This window comes from Canis lupus, chromosome 18, assembly GCF_011100685.1.
Source record: "Canis lupus familiaris isolate Mischka breed German Shepherd chromosome 18, alternate assembly UU_Cfam_GSD_1.0, whole genome shotgun sequence".
In the NCBI taxonomy this organism is placed as follows: domain Eukaryota; kingdom Metazoa; phylum Chordata; class Mammalia; order Carnivora; family Canidae; genus Canis; species Canis lupus.
Genome location: NC_049239.1, coordinates 6,949,052 through 6,961,555, shown reverse-complemented (window position 1 = coordinate 6,961,555; position 12,504 = coordinate 6,949,052). Strand labels below are relative to the sequence as shown.

Genomic DNA, 12,504 nt, shown 5'->3' with positions numbered 1-12,504 from the left:
AAAAGTCTGTTTCTTGATTTGTCTCTGACTTTTTCCCCTTCTTTTTTTTCTTACATTCCACATATGAGTGAGATCATATGGTATTTGTCTTCCTCTGATTGACTTCTTTCACTTAGCATAATACCCTCAAGTTCCATCAACATTGTTGCAATTGGCAAGATTTCATTCTTTTTATGTCTGAATAAATTTCCATTATACACACACACCACATCTTCTTTATCCATTCATTAATTGATGGACACCTGGGCTTCTTCCATAATTTGGCTATCGGAAATAACACTGCTCTAGACATAAGAGTGCATGTATCTCTTTGAATTAGTGTTTTTGCTTTTTTTTTAAGATTTATTTATTTATTCATGATAGACACATAGAGAGAGAGGTGGAGACACAGGCAGAGGGAGAAGCAGACTCCATGCAGGGAGCCCGACGTGGGACTCGATCCCGCGACTCCAGGATCGCGCCCTGGGCCGAAGGCAGGCGCTAAACCGCTGAGCCACCGAGGGATCCCCTGTTTTTTTTTTTTTTTAAGATTTTATTTATTTATTCATGAGAGACACACAGAGAGAGGCAGAGACACAGACAGAGGGAGAAGCAGGCTCCATGCAGGGAGCCTGACGTGGGACTCCATCCTGGGTCTCCAGGATCACACCCTAGGCTGAAGGAGGCACTAAACCGCTGAACCACCAAGGCTGCCCATTGTTTTTGTATTTTTTCAGTAAATACTCAGTAGGGAAATTTCGGGATTGCAGGGTGTTTCTATTTTTAACTTTTTGAGGAATCTCCATACTGTTTTCTACAGTGGCCATACCCCTTTGAATCCCCACAAATAGTGCATGAGGGCTCCTTTTTCTCCACATCCTTGCTAACACCTGTCGTTTCTTATGTTGTTGATTTTAGCCATTCTGACCAGTGTGAAATGATAGCTCATTGTAGTTTTAATTTGCATTTCCCTGATGGTAAGTGATGATGAACATCTTTTCATGTCTGTTGGCCATCTGGATATCTTCTTTAGAGAATGTCTGTTCATGTCTTCTGCCCAGTTTTTAATTGGATTCTTTGTATTTTGGGTGTCGAGTTTTATTAGTTCTTTGGATACTAATCTTTTATAAGATGTGTCATTGGCAAATATCTTCTCCTATTCTGTAGGTTGCTTTCTACTTTTTGTTGATTGTTTCCTTCACTGTGCAGAAGCTTTTTATTTTGATGAAGTCTCAATAGTTTATATTTGGTTTTATTTGCCTCATCTCAGGAGACATATCTGCAAAAAAGTTGCTATGTCTGATGTCATGGAAGTTACTGTCTGTGTTCTCTTCTGGGCCTTGTTTGTTTGTTTGTTTGTTTGTTTCAGGTATAACATTTATGTCTTTAATCCATTTTGAATTTATTTTTGTGTGTGGTGTAAGAAAGCGATCCAATTTCTTTCGTTGTATATTGCTGTCCAGTTTTCCCAATACAATTTGTTGAAGAGACTGTCCTTTTCCATTGAATATTCTTTCCTACTTTGTTGAAAGTTAATTGAGCATATGGTTGAAGATTAATTTCTGGGTTTCCTATTCTGTTCCATTGAACTCTGTGTCTATTTTTGTGCCAGTACCATATTGTTTTGATGACTACAACGTTGCAATATAACTTGAAGTCTGGAATTGTGCTTCTTCCAACTTTGCTTTTCTTTTTCAAGATTGCTTTGGCTATTTGGGTTTTTGTGTGTGTGTGGTTTCATACAAATTTTAGAATCTTTTGCTCTAGTTCTGTGACAAATGCTATTGGTATTTTGACATGGATTGCATTAAATGTATGGATTGCTTTGGGTAGTATATACATTTTAACAATATTCTTCCAATTCATGAGCAGAGAATGTCTTTCCATTTTTTGTGCACCCTGAGTTTCTCTCATCAATGTTTTTTTAATTTAAATTTTGTTAGTTTACATATAGTGCAATATTGGTTTCTGGAGCAGAATTCAGGGATTCATCACTTTACATACAATACCCAGTGCTTATCACAAGTGCCCTCTTTAATAGCCATCTAGCCCATCCCTCACCCACCTCCCTCTATCAAATCAGTTCATTCTCTATTGTTAAGAGTCACTTATGGTTTGTTTCCTCTCTCTTTTTTTTCTTCTTTTCCCCCTTCCCATATGTTCATCTATTTTCTGTCTTAAATTCCTCATGAGTGAGATCAAGCCATATGGGTCTTTCTCCTACTGACCTATTTCACTTAGCATAATACTCTAGCTCCATCCATTTTGTTGCAAATGGCAAGATTTCATTCTTTTTGATGGCTGAGTAATATCACATTGTATATATATACATATATATATATACACTATATTTTATTTATCCATTCATCAGGCAATGGACATTTGGGCTCTTTCCATAGTTTAGCTATTGTTGATAATGCTGCTATAAACATCGGAGTGCATGTACCCCTTTGTATCTGTATTTTTGCATCCTTTGGGTAAATACCTAGTAGTGCAATTGCTGGATCATAGAGTAGTTCTATTTTCAACTTTCTGAGGAACCTTCATACTGTCCCCCAGAGTGGCTGCATCAGTTTGTATTCCCACCGACAGTGTAAGAGGATTCCCCTTTCTCCACATCCTCAATTTTAGCCATTCTGACAGGTATGAATTGGTATTTCATCTTGGTTTTGTTTTGTATTTCCCTGATAATGAGTGATGTTGAGCATCTTTTCATAAGTCTGTTAGCCATGTCTATATCTTCCTTGGAAAAATGTTCTATTCATGTCTTCTGCCCATTTCTTAATTGGATGGTTTACTTTGGGGGTGTTGCGTTTGATAAGTTCTTTATAGATTTTGGAACTAACCCTTTATCAGATACTAACCCAAGTATCTTCTCCCATTTGATATGTTGCCTTTTAGTTTTGTTGTTTCCTTCACTGTGAAGAAACTTTTTATTTTGGTGTGAAGTCCTGATAGTTCATTTTTGTTTTTGTTTCCCTTTCCTCTGATGATGTGTCTAGTAAGACATTGCTACTGCCGAGGTCAAAAAAGTTGCTTGTGTCCTCCTCTAGGATTTTGATAGATTTCTGTCTCACATTTAGGTCTTTCATCCATTGTGAATTTATTTTTGTGTACGGTGTAAGAAAGTGGTCCAGATTTATTCTTCTGCATATTGCTGTCCAGTTTTCTCAACATATTTGTTGAAGAGACTATCTGTCTTCCACTGGGTATTCTTTCCTACTTTGTCAAAGATTAAATCCACTCCTGGATTTTCTATTGTTTCACTGATCTGTGTGTCTGATTTTGTGCCAGTACCATACTGTCTTGATGACTAGAGCTTTATAATATAGCTCAAAGTCCAGAATCATAATGTCTCTGGTTTTGCTTTTCTTTTTTCAGGATTGCTTTGGCTGCTTGGGGTCTTTTGTAGTTCCGTGCCAATTTTGGGATTGTTCATTCTAGCTCTGTGAAAAATGTTGGTGGTATTTTGAAAAGGATTGCATTAAATATGTAGATTGTTTTGGGTAATATAGACATTTTAACAATGTTTGTTCTTCTGATCCATGAGCATGGAATGCTTTTCCATTTCTTTGTGTCCTCTTCAAATTCTTTCACAAGTATTCTATAGTTTTCAGAGTACAGATATTTTACTTCTTTAGTTAGATTTATTTCTAGGTATTTTATGTGTTTTGGTGCAATTGTAAATGGGATCAATTCCTTGATTTCTCTTTCTGGTGTTTCATTATAGGTGTATAGAAATGCAACAGATTTCTGTACATTGATTTTATATCCTACAACTTTGCTGAATTCATGTATTAGGTTTAGCAATGGAGGGGTGATGTCTTCCAGGTTTTCTACATAGAGTATTGTGTCATTTGCAAAGAGTGGAAGTTTGACTTCTCCCTGTCAATATGGTTGCCTTATTTCTTTTTGTTGTCTGATTGCTGAGGCTAAGACTTCCAGTATTGTGTTAAATATAATGGTGAGAGTGGACATCCCTGTCTTGTTCCTGACTGTAGAGGAAAAGCTCTCAGTTTTTCCACTTTGAAGGTGATATTAGCCTTGAGTCTTTCATATATGGACTTTATGCTGATGAAGTATGTTCTATCTATCCCTACTTTGAAGATTTTTATCAGGAATGCATGCTCTATTTTGTCAAATGCTTTTTCTGAGAGGATCATATGGTTCTTACCTACCCTGATCATTCTTACTTAAAGGCATTGGAATAATTTTATTTGAAAGGGAAGCTAGTAGTGCCTGTTCAGAATGCCCATTATCTAAAATTTCCTTCCATCCAACTGTGCTTGAGGTGAGATTATTGGCCCCTCCTTGCTAATGTCACTGGCACCTACAGACAGAGTTACTTGAATTGCACAGGCTCAGTGAGGTTGCCCAGTTATATAGGCTCACTGCTTTATTCAGTGTCCCTCCATGATCCCTAACCTATAAGACATTTGCCTTCCAGGCTGAAGCAATAGTGGATCTGGATGTGTATACCTAACTATGTGCAGACAAGTTGCACATAGGTGCAACTTGGGGAATGCAGGTGCCTTGGGGAATGCAGAACTAGGTTGTAAGATTGTCCACCAAGACCTTAAAGGCAATCAACAATAATGCAAAATCATCACAGGGAAAGAATAACTCAAGAAGGGAAATGGAAAGTGTTGACATATCTGAATTAAAAACATATCCACTAAAAGGTGGGCACTCAGGTTTCATCCAGGCAGTGGGAAATCATGACAAGTATGGTTCAATGGATAAGAAAGAGTAAATACAAATGGCTAATTAAAATTTGATGAAAAAATGTTTAATCTCACTATTAATCAAATACATGGAATAAAAGTCAAATATTATTTTAAGCTTATATTTAGTTGATAATGCTTAATATTAACAAGGGTTCCATTAAATGGTCAGAGCTACATTTTCTCATGAAAGTGTAAAGTGCATTTTGGAAAGCAGATTGGCCACAAAAAGGGAGAATCCTTAAAATATTCACATCTTCTAAAGAATAATATTGCAATACTCATATTTTCTATGTCAAGAAGCCTTTCTACATATAATAAAGTTTACAGATAACAGAAACCCCAAAGTAACAATAGAAAACAACAAAAATGTTATCTGCAAGGGAGGCTCCAAAACATAGTATTTTAGTTGGACATTGCCACCCAAAATAAAATTGAGATTTTGTCATTAAGGAGGAAAGGGAGAATGGATATTGGGTGGGTAACCATCATGTTTTGCTCCATTATCCTAGGGAGCAAACTTGAACTCCACATAATTTTCAAAAAGTCATTCATTTTTAGGGAACAGCCCAAATTTTCAAAATTACAGGAACACTTAAAATTACAAATCAATTCAATGCAAAGAATGTTGTCAACAAAGGTTTGATAGTTGAACCTGTTTGTTTAATGCTAATTTTTAAAATGCAGTTTTATTACATTATTATTTTACTGTATTACATATAATATTAAAGCTTATAATCTTATATGTTAATAAGGACAGTCACGGAAAATTTTTTTATACTTTTCTCATTGTCTATATTTTCTGTAAAGAGCATATCTAAAATACACACTAAGAAAATTGTGGACATTATTTTTTGAAACATTATCAATGATGACAAATTCCCAGATTTGAGAAACAGGATCTCAAAGTGGAGATTTCTCATGTTGTTGCAAACAAAATTAATACAAAGGGCTAACACATAGCCCGGCAAATTTTTCAAATTTAAAGGAAAAATCCTACAAACAGTAAATTGGGAAAAGCAGGTCACCTTCAAATGAACTAGACTCAGGTTGGCCACAGATTTTGTCTTTAGTCATCATGCTCATCATGCACTATTTGCACTTTAAGAACTTTTATTTACTTGTCCAATACCTTGTGAGGTAGGTACTATCGTTAGTTCTATTTATTTTACAAGGAACATGAGTTGAGGGAAGTTAAGGGACTTGCTTGTGTCTCACAGATTGTCAATAATGCAGTTGAAATGCAAACTCAGGCAGCGTAGGCCCCCAAGACCATATCTTTTCTATTTACATAGACAGGATTTTGAAGAAAAGCAAACTATGATGCAAAGAGTTTATCGTTGATGTGTATCTTGGTTTAGAAAATATAAAATATGCCTCCCATCCATGTATTTCAGTAACTTCTCAAAGTCCTCCTCCAAATTGCCAAGATACAAACCACTAATCACAATTAAATAACCAAAAATTACAGAACTGGTGGACTGGTGGTAGGCATCAAACCACCTAGAATCTTAGAATTAAGGGTTTAAAACAAATAACCTCTAATGGGATAGGATGGATGCTGAGAATTATTCCATTCCAAGAAGTTGGAATAATAGATTTCACTTGGGTACAAAGACCAATTTTTGATGACAGATATTTAGAAAGATGTCAGATCTGTCCAAGGAGCCACAAGTTGAATAAGCATCATCAGATGTGGCCTGCCTGCCTCATAGGAGGAACTACATGGCAGTTCCTGGGGTGTCCCTCTGGAAATGGATGTATCTTTGTGGGTTCTACTCTGCTTCTCAGTACCGTGCAATTTTTGTTTTTCAGCTGAAACTAAGATCTGCTTCAAATACTACCATGGTGTGAGTGGAGCCCTCCGAGCCACCACCCCCAGTGTCACAGTCAAAAACTCTGCAGCTCCTGTAAGTCCCATTTCTTCCTCTTTGGTCAGAGCTAACCCTGGTATTTCTTGGCTTTCCCATTTTGTGTGTGTGTGTATGTGTGTATGTGTGTGTACACACATATGGGGATATAGTGGTAGATTATGATAAGTAGATAGAAATGCATCTCAAAATAGTGAAAAGGAATGGGATCCAAAGGCAAACTTATTAAAATTGCATCACTTTTTGTTTGAGAAATGTTAGACTTCAATAGTGAGATGTTCGTAATAGATTCATGCTTACTAGCAGTGAATAACAAATGTTCCTTTAGAACGTATTTTTTAAAAATTCCTTGGTCTTAAGTATTTATATTTTCATACGTTTTAATTTCTTTTTAGGCTTATAAATAAGTTTATGGAATAGAAATTTGTAAACTCAGACTGATTTTGGTTATAGAATAATGAAATAGTAGACCTAGAAAAGACTATAATCGCTGGTCCTTTTTTCCTTTATATGAATGAGGAAACTGCCTGCAGTGCCTAAGTGTACCTGAGCTTGCTCACAGTTGCAGACCAAGGATTTAAGACACATCTTTTGTTTGTTCCTCTCTGGTTTTGCTCAGTACTCCAATAATAGATGCTGCCTTTTCCTAAATTACAGTCTAGTTTGCATCTTTGTGGTGTTTCGTACCTTCATTTTCAATACATCTGATTAGCTGAAATCTGCTATCAAGTGGCATTCCACTTCCTTTTCACATAAATTAAAGATTTCTCAGTGGGGGAGGCTGACCAAAAACCAGTAAGGACTTTGTCAGGGTGATGTAAGTAAAAAAGATTTGGTTTCTTCCGTGTAAAAAAGAAAGAGCCTGGATGGCTCAGTCAGCCAAGCATTGGATTCTTGATTTTTGCTCAGGTCTTGATCTGAGGATTGTGAGTTCAAACCCCACATTGGGCTCCCGCAGGAAAATTTGAAATAAAATATGAATTATTTGGAAAGAACTTTGCCTCAAAAAAAAAAAAAAAAAAGAAAGAAAGAACTTTGCCTCTAAAGACTTGGGTTTGCTGGTTCATAAGTCAGTTCTTCAGGGTGTGGAAGATGAATGACTTGAGTCCTTGGTGGTATAAGCAAGATAAGCAGGCCTTGGAGCCATGGGCTGGGCTGCCTCCATCCATAGAGCTGGTGCAGAACTGGATTCTGGCCAGAGAGGAGGTCCAGGGCTTCCTGTCAGATCACATATAGCAGGAGGCAAGGGCAGAGAGAGAGAGGGACCGTCTGCATTTCTGACTGGTTGTACCATTTTTTCCTGCAGTAGCCAGACAGACTGGAGAGTGATGTCTGTCACTTTACTGGGTAAGACAGAAACATAAGTGTGGTGATTTAGAGAAGTATTCCCAGAGTGCCAAACTCTGCTCTCTGGGCCCATCACATGTGGGGAATTCTCAAAAGAGGGTACCTGGAAAAGCCAAAGAGGCCCTGATATAAGTAGCCAATTGTCAAGGCAAGGAGCGTCAGCTAAATCCAAGGTGGCAAAGCTGGAGCTGGGGCTGAACCAGACACAAGGTAGATAAAGCAGGGAGACCCTGAACACACAGGAGAGAAGAAAGGAGGGTGGAAGTGGAGGAAGCTGACTCAGGAAAAGCCTTACAGACGCAGGCACAGCATGTCATGCAATGAGGCAGCTTCTCTCCAGACACACTGATTTCTCAGCCAGGATGGGCTTGCCCATTGATGGACAAGCCTTTTTGACTCAAGACTGGAATGGGGGAGGAGAGTTCTTCACCTGTTTCTGCCTGGAGTGGTACTGTGTGTGAGCTTGGGCAGCCCTGAAATCTTTAGGATTCCTTTTTTAGAGAGGACTCTCTGGAGCATTTGGCTTTTCTGTACTCAGCCTACTGGGGACTCCAGATATAATCTGCTTCTCGGACCAATGCAAAATGCAATACATATCATCACAGAGGTATGCAGTGTAAGCCTAAGAGGTGCCAACCACCTGGAACAAGGTGCCAACTACCTGGAAAACTGCCTGGATTGCACAGTAGACAAGCTTTACGAAGTGGGATAAACTGTCAACAAACAGGCTTTCCAGGAGCTGCCAACAAAAAGCAAGGGCTGTCTGAGAAGAGGAAACAGCATGGGAAGTGCTTCAAGCTACTGTTTGACAGGAAAGGTCAGGAGATTGCATTGAATCTGAGTCAGCCCCAACCTCATCGTTGTTATCCCACCTGTGCCAGCGTTGCTTATACTTAAATCTCGGATAGCTTGACGTACTTTTGAAATGCTGTCATCCTCATGATCATCCCCTTAATGACTTTCTCCTATAAATCAGTAGACACTTGGGTTGACCTTTTATGTATGTTCCACAGACAACTGTTGTTTCTGTTCCTAATCCCCACACATGTGAGCACCAGATCATAAGGCCAAATGATGCCAGGAACGGAGAGGAGTCCTCGCACTGCCATGTTGGAGTCATCCGCAGAGGGAGTATGCATTTTCCTGCAGAAGTGCAGTTGGGTTTTATAATAGCTAAGCTAGTGGCTATTACAGCCTGGTGCACTCTTCGGAGAGTTTCACTTGCCTTATTTTAGTTGATTCACAGCACATCTGTGAGACAGGCAGGAAGTGCCATTTTGGTTACATAACCATTTGGCTATCTGGTGATGGAGCTGAAAAAAATCTCAGTTTAGTTACTGATATAATCTAGCAGCCTTCTGGGTGAAATAAGTGTTTGCAGTCTGGTTTAAGGACTTCTGCACACTGTTTCTAAGGGGAAACGCTATTCAAGTTTTCCAAAATCAATTTGCCAATAAACTTTGAAGTATCCATTTTATCCATTTTTCAGTGGAGGATTTCTGGTACTGCACTAATCCCTTACGGAAAGATGGCTGCCATTGGCCATTATGTCATGTCCCAAGGGTCAATGAGTTATTCTGTGGCAATATGCTAAACATATAATTCTTTGAAAAGGAGGAAAAGATGTCAAATGCCCCTTTAGTATATAATCAGCCCTTCAGTGTTTTGAGCACAATATGTTTTCATTATTTTTCTCATTTCCTCATTCCCCCTTATCCTTTGTTTTTCTCCTACTAACAATCATTGAGGACCTAGTGATAAAAAGAGGTTGTCACCTATCCTTACCTTTCAGAGGATCTCATTTTTTTATTATTCTTCGTTGTATATACTAATTGTATGTCAGAAACTATGATGAGTAAGGGGTATAGAAATCAATGAAATACAAGTCCTGGCCTTGAGAACTCATGGTTATTCTATTGTGAGTTATAAATACTACTTGAAATGTCTGGTGCTCGCGTGTGAAAACCCATTGGGCTGGTGTGTAGAGAAATCAGTGAGGAGGTGCCTGCAGCGGCTGAGAAGGCTTTCAGAGGAGGGAGCGTGTGGGCAGCATGAATGGGATTTGAGAGGCCTGGGATTGAGGTAAGGCACCTTGAGGACAGCAAGTGCAGAGGTGTGGGGTTATAAAGTGCCACAGGCCTGACAAGAAAGGAGACCTAAATTGTGTTAGGTCTGAGGAACATATGACATATATCACCCTGCACTTTGTTTTTCATACTGTTTGTATCTTATTGGGAACATCTACCATATGTTTTATATTTTACTTATATTTTCTATAGAAAATCATGTTCAAAGTAAGCTCTTTCAGCATTTTTGCCACCTTTCTCTTGTGCATCAGTCTCTCTTCTAAGCCTCATGATATTTTTTCCATCTCCTTATTTATACATCAAAGGACAGAAATCTCTCCAAACCTACAATTTGCCAAAAGATGGGGCAGGTAAATTGTTTTAGCTCAGCACTGTGAATTTTCCAGCTTTTCCTTCAGGTATATACATATATACCTTATTATATATATATAATTTTCTAGCTTTTTCAATGAGATATTGGAAGTGAACATAATCCATTTCTGCTCCTTCTTCCACCACTTTGATCCAGTGTCTCTGCAAGCAAGTTTTTGATGATAATTGAACAGCAGAAAGATCAAAGTTCTCTGCCAAAATGTGAAATATCTTTCCATAAGTTCATGTTCACAGATTCATTTGCTTTGTCAACCCTTTAGCAGAGATAGAGTTCACATTCTCCTATTTGAAAAAAAAAATCAAGTGAATAGGACATTTTTCTGAGAATGTAGGTTAAGTTAGTACTCTAAAATAAGATCAGATTGATGGGGCACCTGTGTAGGTGGCTAGTTGGTTAAGTGGCTGTCTCTTGGTTTCAGCTGAGGTCATAATCTAAGGGTCCTGAGATTGAGCTCCTCATCTGGCTCCAGGCTCTGGAAGCTGGATACATGGAGTCTGCTTGTCCCTCTCCCTCCGTCTTTCCCCTTCTGCTCCTCTCTCTGCTTCAGCTCTCTCTCACTAAAATAAATAAATGAAATCTTTATAAATAAAATAAAAAATAAAATAGATGAAATTGAGATTTTTCCTCCATAAACAGTCTGGGTCTCCTGCAATGGACAAATAGGTGAATAATAGCCCCCAAACTCTAAGTCATTAAACTTGGTTCTAGTAATATTTGTGTTGGGAATTTTAAAAGCAGACTTTTGGGGAAAGTATTTTAAATTATTAAAAATAACCATAGGCTAGCTACCTTAAAGTAACAAACCTCCTGGAAAACACTCTGGCCAGATAAGTTGCAAAATTAACTCACAGGCTAGTGAATGAGGAGATCAACTGTCAAGAATTGTTAGACGTAAACTGATAATTTGATCAACTTCACAGAAAAGAATAAAATAGTCTTGTGGTTTACGTTTGGCAGAGATTAAGTGGAAGACTAGTTGCTGATTGAAGTCATTCTCGATAAGCATCAATTGCAATATGTCCTCAGTTTGAGGGTGAAGGTCTCTCAGTTTACCAAAGGATCCCCTTTATCCTGCATGTTCTTTTTTTTTTTAGTTGCTGTATCTTTTTTATTTTTTATATAATAAATTTATTTTTTATTGGTGTTCAATTTGCCAACATACAGAATAACACCCAGTGCTCATCCCGTCAGTTCTATAGAGTCTTAACTTCACCACCAAATGTGTCCAGAAGTACTCCCCAAATTAATGGAAGAGTAAAGAGTTTATCCTTCTTGTTAACTGGGATGGATGGCGCTGCTCTGCTGGGGTGGCCCTGGCATTGGATCCATGAGGGACCCAGCAGAGGTTCTCACAATCCCCCGGGCATAGACAGCCTTGAGCAAATCTTGGGATGGCAGCACTTCCCAAAAGGCTACTTTTTCATAATTTTAGTTCCTTAAATGAGTTGTACTATGAAAGAATTGCCTCTACACAGTGAAAGAGGGACTTGAGGCAAGTTCAGAGCCATTTTCCTTAAATCTTAAGAAAACAGGGCCTTGTAAGGATTTATTTGGAATTGGGCATTTTGTGATCTCACCAGACTTGTGCCCTACAAACATGTTCTTACATCTGCTTTCTTTTCCAGTTCTGATTCTGGAAACCTGACCCCATGACATTTTGGGAAGGTGACATGATGTTTATTTTATGACTTGGATTTTATACTAGCTGTAGGAGACTTTTGTAAATTAATTTTGTTTTGTCTTTTTTCTCACTAACACATCCATAATTTATTTTTGTAGCATGCCACCAGTACCTATCCACCCAGGCACTAAAAGAGAACTTCGTCAATAGTCCTATGATGAGATGAAATTCTGAGACTTAGTCCCTAATATTCTGAAAATCAGCTTCTAAATGAAATAATCTCATTTCTAAGACTAAGATTAGGACTCAATCTCTAGGACTAAAAGGGCAAGAAGTCTGAAGTAATTAGACTGTACAGTATTCTAATTTTTCATTTCTTCCCTTCATATATATGCCTGTTAGCCTTTCTTTATGAGTGAACTTAAGAAAACTTTGTAGAAGCCATAAATCAAATGCTACAGGCAAAACACAATAAATGTAAACTTGAGTGTTCCTGCTAATA

At 38.1% G+C, this 12,504-nt stretch overlaps 1 protein-coding gene across 3 annotated transcripts in view; it reads left to right on the top strand.

The window, feature by feature from the left end:
* The window catches only part of HECW1 (HECT, C2 and WW domain containing E3 ubiquitin protein ligase 1), a 440,242-nt gene that overhangs the window by 235,564 nt on the left and 192,174 nt on the right, over nucleotides 1-12,504 (top strand). For all 3 annotated transcript variants that reach the window (XM_038562644.1, XM_038562645.1, XM_038562646.1), the window contains one exon: nucleotides 6,519-6,613. In XM_038562644.1, the coding sequence (XP_038418572.1) occupies nucleotides 6,519-6,613 (95 nt within the window). The remainder of the gene's footprint in view (nucleotides 1-6,518; nucleotides 6,614-12,504) is intronic.